Below are 18,883 nucleotides of genomic sequence, written 5' to 3'. Positions count from 1 at the left end.
ATAATGTATTCAAGCTCCATCTCTACTGTAGCACGTATCAAGACTTTGTTTCTTCTACTGGCTGAGTAGTATTTCATTGTATGTATGTTCCACATCTTGTTTATCCATTCATCTGTTGATGGACATTCAGGTTGTTTTCACCTTTTGGCTATTGTGAATAGTGATGCAGTGAACATTGGTGTACACGTCTCTTTTTAAGTCTCTGGTTTCAAGTTTTGGGGGTATATACTAGGAGTGGAATTGCTGAATCATATGCTAGTTCTACTTTTAGTTTTTGAGGAACCACCACACTGTTTTCCACAATGGCTCTACCATTTTGCATTCCCACTGGCAGTGGGTAAGGGCTCCAATTTCCCCACATCCTCGCCAACATTTATTTTTTTATTTTTTTATTTTTATTTTTTTATCTTAGCCAGCCTAGTAGTAGTGAAATGGTACCTCACTGTGGTTTTGATTTGCATCTTTCTGGTGGCTAACAACACTGAGCATCTTTTTACGTGATTGGTGGCCACTTGAATGCCCTCATTGGTGAAATGTCTATTCAAATCCTTTGCACATCTTATGATTGGGTTATTTGTCTTTTTGTTGAGTTGTCAAAGTTTTATATATATATTGATTATTAGATTCTTATCTGATATATGGTTTCCTAAGATATTCTCCCAGTAGGTAGCTAGTCTTTTCACTTTTTTGGTAAAATCTTTTGATAACAAAAGATTTTAATTTTTATAAGGGAAAAGTTTATTTCTTTATGCCTAACCATAGATATTTAAATGTGGCCCTGAGCAATACATCAATAAGAAAGGACAAGTTGGCCAAATTTCTGAAAACTTAATGAAATATAATCAGAACCATTTTAGTTGCCTTCCTTATGGTTTTCTACCTGAATTGGCCCTTTCATTTCTTATATTCAGCTCACATTTATCAAAACACTAAATACTTGATAAATAAAGACTACGTACTTGAAAAAATATCCTTAAGTGTCTCACCTTTTTTTGTACAGCACAGAGGATGTTAATTTGGAGACTCAAAAACAATTACCAACTTTCTTTGTGCTCCACCTTACACCAAGAGTCTGCTCTTACATCACAGTGGTCCAGGAATAATATTTTTCTACAAAGACCTGTTGTTATTGACCAACAACTATCCTGTTGATAAAACAGCATTTTGCTTTTGAATAAATATGGCTGTGTCATACTCGTCTCTTGTTCCTGGAATGCCAAATGCCTGTAATTTCAGCTTCAAGCCTAAATAAAGTGCAACTGTGGTTATAGTAATAGACATAGCAGGTTTTTTAAAAAAATCATTCTTTGCTGCATAAGGATATAAATAAATGTTTCTTCAGGTGTCACATGCCAGTTTCGTTTAGAATTTTTTCAGATATCCTAGGGTACCAGGTTTTTTTGGTAATTGAGTTGTACGTTGCTCTTATGGGAAGCCAACATATCCTTATGCTGCTCTTATGGATACTAATTCCATATCTGTTGGAATTGTGACTCACCCTTCTTGCTCAGTTCTGGGACCAACACTATTCAGTTGTGCTGTCCAGTAATCTTTTAGCACACAGCTTCCATCTCATGGAAGTAATCTTAGCGCCTTGCTTTATTTATTTTATGTTTCCTCCCAGTATCCACAGCCCTATCTTACCTTTTCCCATTCCTTTCCCTTTCTATAATATCTCCCTTAGAAATAGCCTCTAATCTTACAGTTTAAATGATTACATCTATAGATGGTTCTCAAATAAATATTTCCATCCTGAAACCTCTAATGGGTTCCATATCCTCATGTCAGTGACCACTTGGACATTGTCACCTAGATTTTCTGCCAGCCCCTGAAACCTAGCAGATCCAAAATTGGATACAGCTTTGCCCCCTAAATCAGGATTTCTTCCAGATTATCCCATCATTCCAACCACCATGTATCAAACCTGGTCCTCATCTTTTACTTTTCCCTCTCCCTTGCTTTCCACAATCAACTGCCCAGTTCTGTCCATTCTACCTGTGTGACCTGTCCCTTCCTTTCCATTTTGTGTTGCCAAAGCCCTGAGTCAGTTCTTTTTTTTTTTTTTTTTTTTAACCTATGGCATGGCCCTGGAATCCTAACTGGTCTGCCCATCTCTTGCCTCTCTTACATACAATCTACCTAATGTACTGCTGCCAGATAATTTCTTTTACTTGGAGCCTCAGTAACCTTCTTGCAAATGCCTGCAGAATCAAGTTCACACATCACATTTGGTGGTAGAATTCTCACCTTCCATGGTGGAGACCTAGGTTCAATTCCTGGCTGATACACCTCGTGTGCAGCTGCCACCTGTCTGTCAGTGGAGGCTTGTGTTGCTATGATGCTGAACTGGTTTCAGTGGAGTTTCCAGGTAGAGATGGACTAGGAAGAAAGGCTTGGTGATCTACTTCTGAAAATCAGCAAATGAAAACCCTAGGGATCACAATGGTTCCATCTACAATCGATCAGAATAAAGAGGACGTGGAACGAGAGATACCATTGCTGATGTCAGATGGATCCTGGCTGAAAGCAGAGAATACCAGAAAGATGTTTACCTGTATTTTATTGATTATGCAAAGGCATTTGACTGTGTGGATCATAACAAATTATGGATAACATTGCAAAGAATGGGAATTCCAGAACACTTAATTGTGCTCATGAGGAACCTGTACATAGATCAAGAGGCAGTTGTTTGAACAGAACAAGGGGATACTGCATGGTTTAAAGCCAGGAAAGGTGTGTGTCAGGGTTCTATCCTTTCACCATACCTGTTCAATCTGTATGCTGAGCAAATAATCCAAGAAGCTGGACTATATGAAGAAGAATGGGGAGTCAATATTGGAGGAAGACTCATTAACAACCTGCATTATGCAGATGACACAGCCTTTCTTGCTGAAAGTGAAGAAGACTTGAAGTGCTTACTGATGAAGATCAAAGACCACAGCCTTCAGTATGGACTACACCTCAACAAAAGAAAACAAAAATCCTCACAACTGGACCAATAAGCAACATCATGATGAACAGAGAGAAGATTGAAGTTGTCAAGGATTTCATTTTACCTGGATCCACTATCAACACCCATGGAAGTAGCAGTCAAGAAATCAAAAGATGCATTGCACTGGGCAAATCTGCTGCAAAAGACCTCTGAAAAGTGTTGAAAAGCAAAGATGTCACCTTGAAGACTAAGGTGCACCTGACCCAAGTCATGTGTTTTCAATCACCTCATATGCATGCGAAAGCTGGAAGATGAATGAAGAAGATCAAAGAAAAATTGATACCTTTGAATTGTGAACTACCAAAAGAATGAACAAATCTATCTTGGAAGAAGTACAACCAGAATGCTGCTTACAAGCAGGGATGGCAAGACTATGTCTCACATCTTTGGACATGTTATCAGGAAGGATTAGTCCCTGGAGAAGGACATCATACTTGGTAAAGTAGAGGGCCAGCAAAAAAGTGGAAGACCCTCAACAACATGGATTGACACAGTGGCTACAACAGTGTGCTCAAACGTAATGATTGTGAGGATGGCGCAGGACCGGGCAGTGTTTCGTTCTATTGTACATAGGGTTACTATGAGTTGGAACTGACTCGATGGCACCTAACAACAACAACACAACCGATCATGGGGCTGGCACAAGACTGGGCGGTATTTCATTTTGTTGTGCGTGGGGTCACTGTGAGTCGGGGGCCGACTTGACAGCAGTTAACAAAACCAACCAATTCATTGCTCACTTCTTTTCTTTCCCCTTTATACATACTCTGATAAACCGAAACTGCTTGGTGATTGTCCCAGCTTGGGCTCCCTGGGAAGCAGATCCTGGGACAGAGGCTAGTGGGTAGAATGTTTATTGGAGAGTGCTCTTCCACAACTGTGGAAAGTGAGTGAAGTCATCAGGATTGAAGAGAGAGAGATGAGCTTCCATGCAGGCCCAGCAAAGACCTCATCTGACCCCACAAGGAGCCCTGGAGCTGGGGTAGCCCTTCAGAATTGTCCTGAGTTGCTGTAAAAAGGCTACACCTTGGTAACCACACTGAGCACAAGCTGCCCCTGGAAGGAGGCATGACCTTGAGGGAGGAAGTTTTCTTCAACTTAGGTTAGCCTCAAAATGCTGACAGTTTATGCCCTTCTTCCAATGGTACTCCCAGCAGGTAGAGTTACAGATCCTTTGTAAGCACTTTATGCCTCAAAACAGATCTGAGCAGCGCCTCACGAAGCCCGTTCATCTCCATTTATCTTCACATCACCCAAGGGCACTTTTCTTCAAGCTTGGCGGCAGGCTGATAGCTGTCTCTCAATGCACCATTCTAATCTTCTTCCTTTAGTAATAAACCCACCCCCATGACATTCTCTGGCTTTCTTTGCAACTAAGTGTGACTGTGTGATCAAAAGTAATACAAACATCGGCCAGATGGGTATCTAGGGGAGCTGGCAGACCCTCCATGTCTTCTTCTTCCCCTCATGCTGACTTGAAGGCAGACATGATGGTGGGACCTGAACAGCTAATTTGTTCCAGAAGATGAGAACTGTGTGCTATGGATTGCACACCAAGAAGATGGAAGGTGTGCAAGGCTACCATACAAGCTTTGGACTGCTCATGCACACACTGTAACCCAAGAGAAAAACTTCCATCTTGTTGAAGCCACTGGCATTTTGGTCTTTGTGACTTCAGCTGAACCTGTATATCCTAACTAGTACAAGCTAGTTTCTCCCCACACCCCCAACAGTTCAAATGCCAGCTCAAGTACTACCTCATCCATAAAAATGTTTGATGATCTCCTCCCTACACACCTAAAGCAGGTAATGTTTTCCTCTGCTGACCTCCTGTAGTAATTTATCTGTCTTTCACTTACCTAGCATGATACTTTCATCATAAATTGTAGTTCTTTCCCTACGTCTCAGCTCCTCTACCACATTGTAATATCCTGTACAGAAGCATCTGGGTGTAATTTTTTATGATTCACTGTGCCTAGCAGAGTCTTTTACTTAGTAGATGCTTATATACTTTATGACTCAATGAAGTTCTTTCTAATATGAGGTTGAAAAGGATATTCCTGTAATTTTTCACTCATCAGTTTTGTTTATGCTCTCAGATGTAGCATAAAAAAATCCTATTTCCTCTCTCAGTAGCCTGGAAGATATTTCAAACTGTAATATATTCCCTCTCCTGTGGAGTCACTAGGAAGAAATGTCAACCTTTTTCTTGGATCTTGGTATTCTCTCTCTAGTTCTAATAAAAAAGGTTAGAATTTACATTAGAGAGTTAACTTTTTACAAAACATGTCCGCTAATCTTGGATGGCAGGCAGTGGTGGTTCAGTAGTAGAATTCTTGCCTTACATGCAGAAGACCCGGGCTCGATTCCTAGCCAATGCATCTCATGTGCAACTACCACGCATCTGTCAGTGGAGGATTGTGTGTTGCTATGATGCTGCACAGGTTTCAGCGGAGCTTCCAGACTAAGATGGACTAGGAAGACAGGTCTGGCGATCTACTTCTGAAAATCAGCCAGTGAAAACCCTGTGAATCATACCGGTCTGATCCACAACTGACCGTGGGGATGCCACAGGACCTGGAAGCATTTTGTTCCATTGTGCATGGGTTCACCATGAGACAGGACCAACTCAGCAGCAATTAACAACAATCTTGGGCGCTCTCTCCCTCCCCTAGCGGTGGTAATTAGTAGTGGTTACCACAGCACTCTGCAGAGTCAGCCCATGAAGTAGGCATAAGTGGCTCTCTCTGAGAATCTACATTTATACCCTCTGCTCATTTTTTGTGCCACATGTGCCATGTTCTACTGCGTCCAGAAAAGGACTCAAAATTGGACTGCCTGGTCCTGATTCTAACTCGGTCACATACTAGAATGGAGATCTCAAGGAAGGTGCTAAACCTCTTCAACTTTGAGACTTTTCGATTGTGACATGGAGTAATAAAGATTGGCAATAAAATGATATGGTTAGAGCATGGGGGGTCTGGGGCCTAAACTACCTGGGGTTTCATCCCACCTCCACCACTTACGGGAGCTTCTGCATTCTCTATACATACGTAAGTTGCTGTGGAAGGATCAGGTAAGATTTTGTGAAGGAGGTAATATTTGAGGTGACACTTGAGGATACACAGGATTTGACTGGGTCTGTGAGAGGGAGGGGAAATCTTCCTAGCAGTGGAAACAGGCTAAGACCTAGAGGTGAGAAAATACTTCTTTGCCCTAATATCCCATTGTTTCCAACCTTTCAACATGGAACACGGCACATTATACACACACACGGGCACACAGAAAATGAGTAGGAGGATGGAAATACAAATCCTTACTGCCTATCTTTGTGGGCCAATTCTGAGGCTATAGGAAAAACCAAGAAAATGAAAAATTCAAGAAATTAACAAAATATTAACGTGAGTTATATCTTTGTGATTAGATTATAGAGATTTTAATTTTCTTTTTAAGATTCTTCTTTGTTTTCCAATATTTCTGCAATAAACATATTACTTAATAATCAGAACAAAACAACAAAAAGTCTAGAAGGGAAATAAAATGAACAGTTTGTTCCTTCCTGCTGAATTTTTTAGCTTCTGTGTTTCTTAGCTCAAGAATGCTTATTTCTCTGAATTCAGAAATTTATATAGGGACTCCTGGATTAGCTAAATTGGCTAATTCATCTCCATATCCAATTGGCCTTGGGAGTGAAAGACAGAAAGAAAGATTATCTTAAGTTTTGTGCAGCTCTAGTCAGGTACTTTTGGTTGCCAGGTAGCAGACATCCATAAATCAACCACAGCACTCTTTCTAATAGATGGTAGACATGGCTTCAGGATCCAGGCAGCCACTACCAATTGAACGGAATTCACATTGAGATGAAACCTACTTGCAAAGCCAGGTTTAGTTCATCTTCCATGAATGAGCACATCTGAATATGCTTAGTACATAAAGCACCACTAAAAGAAAGGACCTTCAGGCAGCTCTCTTTGATACTCTGTGACTTTCATTGGCTGTTCCTCATCCACACAAAACATTGTAGGTGGCAAGCCATGAAGAACACCTCTATGATTTTAGACATGGTAACCTGTAACCTTATCTGGGAGCAAGGCCATGCCTGTGAATAGATTTTACTGGAAATATCAGATGATTTCAGGGAACCACACATGAAAATGTCCCCTTTGGACCATGGTCTCGGGGAACATCTAGCTCAATTGGCATAACACAGTTTATAAAGACAATGTTCTACATTCTACCTTGGTGAGTAGCGTCTGGGGTCTTAAAAGCCTGTGAGCAGCCATCTGAGATACTCCACGGGTCTCACTCCTTAGGGAGCAAGGGAGAACGAAGAGAACAAGACACAAGGAAAAGATTAGTCAAAAGGACTAATGGACCACAGCTACCAAGGCCTCCACCAGACTGAGTACAGTACAGCCAGATGTTGCCCAGCTACTACCACTGGCTGCTCTGACCAGCATCACAACAGAGGGTTCTGGACAGAGCTGGAGAAGGATATAGAACAAAATTCTAACACACACACAAAAAGACGAGATTTACTGGCCTAAAAGAGACTGGAGAAACCTCAGGAGTGTGGCCCCCAGACACTCTTTTAGCTCAGTGGTGAAGTCACTTTCGAGGTTCACCGTTCAGCCGGGGATTGGACAGCCCCATAAAACAAAACGGAACTAATGAGGCACAACAGTCCAGGGACAAGGACTAGAAGGCAGAAGGGGACAGGAAAGCTGGTGATAGGGAACCCAAGGTTGAGTAAGGACAGTGTTGACGTGTAGTGGGGTTGTTAACCATTGTCATAGGGCAACATGTGTACTGTTTAATGAGAAAACATTTTGTTCTGTAAACCTTCATCTAAAGTGAGAATAGCAGCACAACCGGAAGAGCGTAGTCGATGTCACTGAACTGTGCATGTAGAAATTTTTGAAATGGTGTATCTTTGGCTATGTATGTTTTCACCAAAAAAAAAAAAAAAAGCATAGAGAAGGGAGAGGGTTGTCATGTCGTGGGGTTGTTAACCAATGTCATAAAACAAAATGTGTACTACTGTTTCATGAGAAACTATTTGTTCTCTAAACCTTCACCTGAAGTACAATTAAAAAAAAAAAGAAAATGTCCCCCTATTTTGTATAGAAATTACACACTAAGGGCCAGCGGGCTCAATCCTATCCAGCATTGGACTCTGTTTGCACAGTCTTGATGCACACAGTGTTTTAAAAATGTGAATTGCCTGAATAGTTTAAAAAATAGGAAATTTTATATACAAATCTAGGTTTGGGTTTCTCATTAAAAATAAATGATGGGCCATCGTTTCCCACGGTCACAGTCGGCTGGAGCTGAACAGAGGCTTGTCCCTTCAGAAAAGGGTATGCTCTCAGCTCAGCAGTCTCCCTCACTCCTTTCGACTCAAATCCCTGCCCTGTTCTGCTTGTCTTGGTAGCTGACTGGTTCCTGCAGACATTAGAGCATGTGACCCTTGCTTTGTAGCCATCTCACCTATGTAGAAAAAAGTAGTATAAACTTATGGCAGCCGGTCCACTTGCTGTCTCTATGGGAGGAAGCTGCAATGGCTCTACAAGGCTGTGTTTGTTGCTGCAAAATGGAGGCCTCCCTGATGTCTTTTACAATTCAAGCTACCGTCTTCTGGCTTCACCCTGAGACCCGAGTCTGACGAAGCAAGGAGCTCTGCTGCAAGCTCATTTACCTCCTGACGGCCAGAAGTTATTTAAAGCTACAAAGAGATCTGAAGAACTCTTGAAATACTCTTGATCATTCAGGATGAAGATTTTTTTGTTTTGCTTTGCCTTGCCTTATTTTTGTAGGACCAATCGATGTACTGGGCCAATTTGTCTTTCAATGGTCATCATAACCAGATAAATGTTGTCATAAGGGTGGACTCTCTGGAGTCACAAGTGCTGCCTTTGCAGCTACACCAGGACGAGTTTGGTGCACACACAAACAACTGGAAAAGGAGCATTGACAGATTTCAATGGGACAACTATTTCCATATACTCAGGGATCACAACACTTCCTTTCTCTCTAGAAGTTATCAAAACAAACTTGTGGCCAAAAACTTGTTCTAGTCAAGAAACCAGACATGCTTTTGGGTTTATGAAAAATGGAGGAATAGTAACTTCTCTCCAAGGCATAAAAGAAAGAAAAACACTAACTTTAGTAGACAGGAAGTGTGGCTGAACTTTGAAAATTATTTTGACCTATCATTAATTGAAGGACTTACTAAATGATGTTTTAAAAGCTTTTATGGCTCTTATCCACCCCCACACTCCAGAATGAGATTAGCCAGGGATCTTTTTGCTAAGAAAATAGTAGAGGTTCATCGGCCAGGTCAAGAAGGTCTCTTTATCGTTACTGACAGCCCCAAACATTTAACACTGATCCTCAATGAGCATGTAAATGGGGAAATATCTAAAAATAAAAAGTCCTGACTGAGATCATAAACTTCACGCAAGCAAAAGAAACCTAGAGATCTGGAGTAGACAAATCTGAACATTACAAGCTGTTCTATGTCCAAGGCACTTATGAATCAACTCCCCCACCCCACCCCGAGATGAGACCTAGTAACAATAAGTGATCATGGAATTAGGTCCAATTGCATAGGCATAGTCTTTTACTCAAATGTCACCTCCTCTGTGAAACCCTCTTTAATCCCTCTGAGTAGGGATAGAGTCTCCCTTCTTTCTGCTCCTGAAGCACCTGATACTTATGTCTATTAGGGTGTTTATCACATTGTATTTAAATGTTGTATTTTTTTCATGAGATTAAGAGCTCATCATTATATCCTTGGGGCCTGGCATGGTACTATAGGATTTTTATAGGCGATGAAGTATCTATAAAAGTAGGAAGGAAAGAGAAATCCGTAGGTGGTTCCAATGGTTAATGTGCTTGGATCCTAACCCAAAGGTTGGAGGTTCAAGTCCACTCAGAGGCATTTCGGAAGAAAGGCCTGGTGATCTATTTCTAAAAAGTCAGCCATTGAAAACCTTATAGAGCACAGTTCTAGTCTGATACACATGGGATTTCCACGAGTAGGAACTGACTCAATGGCAACTGTTTCTCAGGAAAGAAAATAGAAAGGAGAGAGGGAGAAAGGGAGGGAGAGCAGATGGAAGGAAACAAACTGAGTAGATCAGACACTGTGCACTACTTACCCCAAAGTCTGGGCTCGTCCTCCTCCTGGGTCTTGGCACATGCTGCTCCCTGGGCCTCCAGTGCTTTTCCCATTTTATTAGACTGGTGAGTGCTTAGTCATCTTTCTAGATAGTTCAAAACTCACTTCTTTTAGGAAGCCTTCTTGCATCCCTCTCCCACCTGCCCCACATCAATTCTTCCCTTTTTTACTCCCACTGCTCCATTAGCTTAGTTTACTTTTCACTTTGGGCTTGGAGGTTTCCATGTTGAGTATGTGTCTCTCACCACTAAATTGTGAGCAACTTTAGGTCAAGAATTTTCTTTTGTTTCTTCAATTCTTAGGAATTCCTGGCACAGAGGACATGTTTTATAAATATTTGTTGAATGAATAAATTAATAAGTGGAAGCCCCTAATCCTTGCACATTGACCTAAAGGCCACCTATCTTAAATTTCAGAAGTTGCTTATGAATTCCATCATGAACAAATGGATTATCTACTTAACTATTTACATTTTTAATTCTAGGGCTGATGTTATTCTATTATTTAGGAGTTTCTGATTTCTGGGTCACGTTTCCCAGGGAGCATGGAGCAGAACTCATTTCAATGTCAACCTCAAAAACAGAATAACTTAGAGCAAAACATGTAAAAAAAAATCCGATTATTCCTTCAAGGTCAAATATAAATGGCAGTCTAATACTTCCTTATTTTTACTATATTGTTCATGTTATTTTAAAAATGTTTTTCTGTTTATGACATGAAATTACATAGAAACAAATAACAAATTACGGTGAATGGACATGAAATTTATTGTTGTCAGGTGCCATGGAGTCCATTTTCAACTCACAGCAACCCTATTTGACAGAGTAAAACTGCCCCATATGGTTACCAGCAGAGCGCTTAACCTTTGCACCACCAGGGCTCCTTGGACATAAAATTTACATAAGCTAATTCAAGCTTGAGTTGAAGAGGCCCTTTTAGGGAACTTTAAGTTTGGTGACTATGACAGGATGAGAGTTGATGTGCCTAGAAAAACAGGGGTAAGGTCATGAAAGGCAGGCATAACTTTTAAGTCACGTTATTAAGTTTGGACTTATCCTACAGGATATAAGACATATCCTATAGGAAATAAAGAGCCCCTTGAAGACTTTCATCCAAGAAATGTTGGGGTCAGATCAGCATCTTTGAAGAACTCTCTTGTGCCGGTGCAGTAGGTATATGCGGCTATTGAGGCCTGACTCAAAGCACTGGCATTGGGGATGGAGAAGAGACATGTTGAAGTAGAAGTAATATAATTTGTTGACCAATGCCATGTGAGGTGTGAGGAAATACCTTCCCTGAATGGTTTTGATAATATAATTTTCATAACCAGATAACTCTGTTTTCATTATAGTTTGTAAATTTGATGCCAAGTCAAAAGTGTGGATGTTATTACTAGCCATGCCCTCTTTAAACTCAGAAAAGGAACACTAAATTAAAAAAAAAAAATTGGTAACAGTATTATCCTAGGGTTCTTTCTTTCTTTTTTTCCTAATTTATAAAAAAAGCACTTCCAATGAAACTGAATCCTAATCAGGAATACATTTATCATTAATCAGAGATTTTATTTTGCATCATTGAATGCTTAACTTTTCAGTGAACCTTTGATTGAGAGAGCAGTGCTAAAACTCGGCACATGGCCATTTAATCGACAATGCAAGAGAACACAGAAAAAAGGTTTAAGAAAAATGATCAAAGTATAAAGCTACAACATTCTATGTCAACTGAAATTTTAATACATACTTGACTAAAAGATGCATACAATGACTACTGAATCTCCATTCATGGGCAGCCAACAAGATATGAATGAACTTATTAACCTCAAACAAAACTTCAGGTTGCGCACTTAAAAAATTACAAACCATTCAAAAATGAAAATTAACAATGGAAGCAACAAGGACTACAAAACATGATGGGATGCCATTAAAGAAAGGGTTCAAGTATTGTTTGTAAAGTTCTTCAGACACTTGTCTTTGAAAAGTTTATGCAATTCCCATCTTTGCATAGTAAAAGCAAAACAAAACACACACATACACGCACACACACCACTTGGTCAAACTCCACAGCTCTATGTGATTCATGTTTTATAACATGCACCTATGTGTACTGCTCATTTAGTAGGAGTAGCTCTAATTCAGTGGGCTCATGCAGCATCCCAGGGTGAGCAATGAAATTAGCGCACAGCTCCTCGTCCACGAGTCATTAATTAACGCAGCAAACGTATAGTGGGTGAAATGGGAACTTGTCATCACTTAACATTAACTCTTGTTGGGTAACATTGAACAGTGATATGCTTGTGCTTTGAGCTCAAGTTAATAAAAAGGAGTGTTCACACCACAAAACTCAGCAAATGAATGGCATGTGCAAGAAAAAAAAATACAGCGAAGAGTTTGGAACTACATAACCAAATACCACCCAAAAGAATTATAATCCACTGTTTACGATTTATATGGTTGCATTATCTTTCATATTCATACACACATCGCTTAAAGCTCGTGTATTTTACATATACAAACAAATAATTTAACATTGGAGCATAGGTTTGGTTACCTATGAAACTGCCAGTGTAACAAAAAGTTACACTGACATTTGCCATATGTACATAATATTTGGGGACCACTGTGGTCTGATTTAAAACATAACATCGCACATTTACAATGTTGTTTGTGAAATGCTCAAAAGTTAACAATAGAGATTTAACTTGTTTTGTAACCACCAAGGGTTTCTTTTTCTATTAAGTTACCATGCTGCCTTTGGAATAGTAGTGAAATGTATATGGTGTACTTAGCAGCAGCTTAGTATCTACTACTGAGTAGAACACGGCAACAGGAAGACACTAAGCAATTCAGCAACAGGAAGAGATGCCAAGTAATCTGAGTTTCCTCCAAGTTTCCCCCAAGGTGAAAAAGCCATTGCCACCAAGTAGAGAGATATAACCTGTGTCTTATGAAGCCCTGAGTAAGGCTAATAAACTCTGTAGATAGCCCTGTTATTACAATATAAACATATAGCTAGTTCTAGAGAAAGACTGCATACTTGTGTAGCACCTATTACTCAGAAAGCAATAGCAGGATCGCGATGTTAGGTTATGGTTATTGTAGCATATAGAAATTAAGGTTTCCGCTGTATGATTGTGATACTTTCACAATCAAAGATATCTTGGAAAAAAAAACCCACTCTTTTAAGCAGTGCATCTTTAGGAGAGAATCCTTCCCAAAATCAAAGAAAAAGTTGTGAGATTGGTGTCATGAATCTTGAGGAAAAGGGACTTACAGCTAAAGCTAGCAACTGATTCTGTGTCATGAGGAAGTGAATAGTACAATTGCATGTCCTGTTCCAAAAGAGGATGTTAGAGAAGTGTGGGCTCCTTGGGGGCCTTTAGTAAAGCTCATCTCTTTGCTACATGAGATGGATGCTCACTGAAGTGATCATGTACAAGTTGTACATTCTAGAACAAAGCTGGATCCACATTCCTTCACTTGAATGGAAAGCTACCTTGACCATAAGTGGAAGAACTTTGAAAGTGAAGGAAACTCAGAGGGACTTGGAAACCCAGACTACAGGTGCAAATCTGCCTGGAGGGAAAAGAAGAACGTGAATTTGTATATGGTAGGATCCCATCATAACCCAGTTCAGCATTCGAGGATCAACAAACACTGTGGGTCAAACAGAGTTTCTTGAAAGTACACACAGATTAAACACGTTGCCATCGAGTCAATTCCAACTCATAGCGACCCTATAGGACAGAATAGAATTGCCCCATAGGGTTTCCAAGGCTGTAATCTTTATGGGAGCAGACTGCCACATCTTTCTCCTATGGCGCGGCTGGTAGGTTTGAACCGCTGACCTTTTGATTAGCAGCCAAGCTCTTAACCACTGTACCACCAGAGCTCCTACACAGACTAATAGCCTTTTATAACAATGTTGATAAGAAGGTAATGAATTTGCCACTGTTGTCCTCATTAGCAGTTTTACAATGGGGTTCTACCATATATACTTTGAGGCAGGAAGATGAAGCATGAATGAAATATTGACAATAATAGATACAAACAAAATGGAAAGCTTAACTTTTTCCAAGCTTTCAACACTTAAAAATTATTTATTCTTTTATTTAAGGCTTTAAGTTTATACTCCTTTCACATTAAAGATAGGGAAAAAAAGTTGTCAAAACCAAAACTAAAATCATGAGCTTGGCACTTTTGTGATTAATTTGAGAGGGTGTCTACTTTCTTACATTATATACATACGTTTATAGTGACATCAAAAAAAATTGTAGACTTGTTGTTACATATATTTGCATTTACATAATTTTTGTGTTTTTAATATGGGTATTTTTTGTTTGTGTCCCCCCCCTTTTGTTTATTTTTGGTTTCAAGCATACCAACTTTAAATTGCACCTGCGTTGTGCCCAAACTCCCTGCATCTGTGGTGACGTCTGTCTTTTTAAGCAAGCCCAACAATCATCGTACAGCATGTTACAAGAGAGGACAGAGACAGAAAAGATAAAGAAAGAGAAAGAGAAAAGAAACAAAAAATGAGGAGCAAATGATAAACTCAAATTTACAGAGAACCTTTACAAGAAAAATATTTCAATACAGACAAGTGAAAATGATGTGTCAAAATCTCTTATTTCCATATGTACATTTATAAAACAACTATACAATAGCATCATTGTCCAAATTCCAGTTCCCATTTCCAAAGGATGCTAGGTCCAGGAGAAAGAACAATGGGGTAAGTGAATCAACAAGTGCAGACCCCTTGGAGTTACACACGGCCTGCTTAGTGGGGGTCGGGGCAGGACTTTATGTGAAGAGGCCCAGGCCAGCTGTGTGTGTCCATCTGTCATCTTCACCTTAGGAATTCAGTTGCAGGTTTGCTGAGGATTGGCTTGCTAGCTTGTTGTGTATATGCCATGCAGTTTTTACCCTTTTGAAAATTAGATCTTCATGCCACTGGAGTTTGTCATAGGTAGGAAAAGAAAAAAAAAATCATGCCAAATCATTTAGAAGATATTAAGTGCCAGCAGGCTGAGGGACAAAAAAATCATTTGCTATTTTTTAATGGTTCTTTTATTGCACTTAATTTTTTTGTTGTTTTGTTTTTCCTTCTTCCTTTAGTTAGGAAAAAAAAAAGATTTTGAAACTTTTTTTAAAATTTATAACATTGTCTTTTGCTCCCCCCCCCCTTTTATGGACAGATGATGGGAGGAGTTCTTTGAAATTATCTCCAAAAAGGACAGTTTTCTTTTACCCCATCCCTGCCACCCCAACCTTAGCTCTGTAGTCTTTACAGCCCAGTGTTCTTGTTTACAGACTTAGTAGTCCTGGCCATGCTGCCGTAGGTGTGTCAGACCCACAATCCAACAGCGCAAGGTGAAGTTCATCCAGTGCAGGTGTTTCAGATGGGGCCTTGCTGGGTAGGATCAAACCTCCTCTTCTTGACATTTCTTCCAGAGTATGTCAAAGAAGATACAAGCAGAGGGGGAGAAATTCACAATATTAATGAGATCATGATGAGAAAAGGGTGATGATCATGAAAATAATGCTAGTTCCAGAGTCAAGTAATCAGCTCACACCAAGGCAGACTTTCCAAAGTAACCTGAAACACAGAATAGCTGATACTTTTGAATGTCTTTACAACATAACCACTAGAGTATGTCCAATTGTGAAGGCCAAAGAAGCTTTACGTTGTTTATTTTAAATCATAGGAAGCCTCAGTGGCCCAATTCATGTCTTATTTCCAAAGTAAATGGCATTGCTAATCAACTAGATGAACATTATTATACAGAGAACTCTTCCACTGAGGGGACTATCAGGAGAACTAAAAAAAAAAACTCTAAGGTCTCATAAGCCATTGCCCTCCAGGACTCCAGAGTTCTGGAGCAGTTGATGTGCTTTTGCCAGTGTGGCAAAAGAGCCTTGCTCTATTCAGTTATCTTGCTGCCTTGAGTGTACGAGCTCTTACCCTACTATGGAGCCAAGCATTTTTCATATCTAGAAAGTTGGAGAACAGAGTGCATGGTAAGACAGTATACTCAAAGGAGAATGGACACAGGCTTGGGTTAGTTAAGCAAATGCAGCAGTTTAGCTTAGTTGAAAATAAGCAAGTTAAAATGCCTTGCTCACAGTGTCCAGTCTCCTAAAAAGTGGTTTCTATGTTTGAAAAGAGAAAAGAAAGAACCAGCAAGACACTACAAGGCAACAACAAAAGTTGGTTGCAACCTCCCCATGGTCTGGCTTCATGTGGGGCATCAAGCAAAGGGCTCATGCACTTAGTCTGCATACTGGGCATGTGCAACGCTGCTGTCACGGAGGCATCATGCAAAACTGGAGACCCAGGAGTCCCCAAGATCCCTCATTCCCCTGCCCACTCGCTCAGGGCCAGTTTGATACCCTTACAGGCCCTAAGTACCAAAAAGATTACAGTAGATTCCGCCTCCCCCTTAGGTAATTCAAAATAAAAATAATCCCAAAACACAAAATACTGCAAAGTCCTTATTTTTCCCAGGATGACCACTTTAACTCTTCTCTCTTGAAATATCAAATATGAAAATCTTTAAAGACCTCTCTTTTCTTTTTAAAAATCTTCATTAAACAGCTTCATTAATGACCTAAGCATGTGATTCACTGGCCTGGCAGGTAATTAGTGCTGCAAACACTGTTTGCAGCAGTGCAATTTCTTTTGCTTCACTCTTCCAACCCACCCCTCTTTGAATCAATATTCTTGAAAATAGGCATTGCTGATGCTTCCCAGGAAACATAGGTGAGATCAAAAGGGAAGATCCCCCATAATGTATCCTTCACTGAGTTGGCTGACATGGAGCGTAGCGTCTGCGATCCATGCTCAAGCCCCTTGAAGGCAGATGTATAAGGAACCACACTTCTCCCTTGTGAATCAGGTAAGAAAAACCTGATCTTGTGAGATGACCCTGAAAGAGTAGAGGCCCCAACCTTTTTTAGCTACATATTGCTGGAACTCAAGAGAAATGGCAAATTAATGTTTGCTCAGTTAATACAAATATACAGGGAAAAGCAAACCAAGCTAGCGCTGTGCATGTAGATGACTATATTGCCCATATCTAAACTCCTTTATTCAAATTTAAGGAATGCCAGATGAATAGCCAAGTCCAAGTTAATAATGGCAATCCTGTTCATTTTTAAATAGAGATACAAAACTCCATTCCAGCCTCATATATTGGCAACTTCAGGCTCTCAAAAGCGTCTGCCCCTTTTAAAAAGTTGGTTTTCGAAGCTTAGCTTGCACTTTTTATACAAACAATGTTCTACAGGGTGACTAGGTTCCCAGGTCAGCCCAGAAGGCTGTTACACTGCAGAACTACATATTTCCATGTGAATACAGACTCTGAATACCAACAGGAGATTCCAGGAACATTCTCCTCCACTGAAGTCCCAGCAGGGAGAAGGCGTGCTGTCATAAAGGGAGGCAGAGCCCAGTAAGGAGGACAGAGAAGGGCACTCCTGTGGCAGTGCTCATTGTGAGGGCTCCTCCTGTATAAATGGTAAAACAGCTGTGGGCCACTATATGTTGAGAATTGCCTGGCCTGAATTTTCCATATAAACTTTTTTTGTTGGTTGGTCAATTTTAACATGAAAGTACAACTATTGTGAGTAGGTACTTGCTGTCTTCCTTCTGCAACTGTTTCCTCTGAATTTGAATACCCTCTGTTCATTAGAATTCTGAAGGCATTAAACTTTCTCATTACAACCTGTAAGATATTTCTGGATCATTATAAAATATTAGTGTAATCCATAAACCTATCATTGATACATTTTTCATCCATTTTTACTACTTCTGAAAAATCTATACTTGTGCCTACAATATATATTATACATATATAATCTATACAAAATTAAAACAAAACTCCACATAACAATAGCCAGCTCACAGATGTAAAGCTTTTCAGTCTTCTTTCAGTGGTATATATTGCTCCACCACTATCACTCTCTGATCTTTGCACCCTGAGCAACCACTGCCCTCTACCCAGAACCACAGAAACTGACCAGATTCAGAATCCCTCGCCTTTCAGGAGGGCCAAGTCAGAGAGCTGTATTGACTCTTCCTAGCCAGCCTGGTACCACCCCCACCTGCTCAGGTCTGAATGAGAAAGTGCCTAACCAAGAAGTGGCAGATACTAGGGCTCATTTATTTTGCACTGGGATATGGTCATGGAATTCAGATAAGCAACAGTCTGGTTGCCCCCCTCATGGAAAGAATAGCTAAAATTGATTCCATTTTCTAATTCTGTAAAAAATAAAAATTTTTTAAAAAATTAATCTTTTGAGAAAATATAATTATTGATACTAAGACCTTTTTAAAATTTCATCAAAATATACTCCTCTACATGTCATTTTATGTGAGTATGTGAACAGTCTTTCTTTGGCATGTCCAACGAAATGTAACATAGGTCAAATAGAATTTCTTAGAGCCAAAATTAGGCTCTGTATAAATTTGTGACCCGAGGAACTTCCCAGAGACAGGAAACCACATATGACAATTAAACAGACTCCTCAAATCAACCATCTTTAATGTCATGAGCACTTTTACTATGGCCACTACTGGCCGTGGTGGAAAACCACTTGGCCACTGAATCCCAGGGAGAGAACAGGTTGTGGGACATGGTGATGGGGTTCCCCAGACTGAGACATATACTAGAGCTCAATATTTGCCCTGGAATCCTTGTGATTTAAATT

General features: G+C 40.0%; 1 protein-coding gene across 1 annotated transcript in view; it reads right to left on the bottom strand.

The window, feature by feature from the left end:
• Nucleotides 1–15,028: 15,028 nt before the first annotated feature.
• The window catches only part of ADAM23 (ADAM metallopeptidase domain 23), a 171,410-nt gene continuing 167,555 nt past the window's right edge, over nucleotides 15,029–18,883 (bottom strand). The window contains exon 26 of the mRNA XM_004378270.2: nucleotides 15,029–15,618. Within this exon, the coding sequence (XP_004378327.1) occupies nucleotides 15,570–15,618 (49 nt within the window). The 3' untranslated portion in view covers nucleotides 15,029–15,569. The remainder of the gene's footprint in view (nucleotides 15,619–18,883) is intronic.

Source organism: Trichechus manatus, unplaced genomic scaffold (genome assembly GCF_000243295.1).
Source record: "Trichechus manatus latirostris isolate Lorelei unplaced genomic scaffold, TriManLat1.0 scaffold00056, whole genome shotgun sequence".
NCBI classification, from domain to species: Eukaryota; Metazoa; Chordata; class Mammalia; order Sirenia; family Trichechidae; genus Trichechus; species Trichechus manatus.
This window is presented reverse-complemented; position numbering and strand designations above follow the sequence as displayed.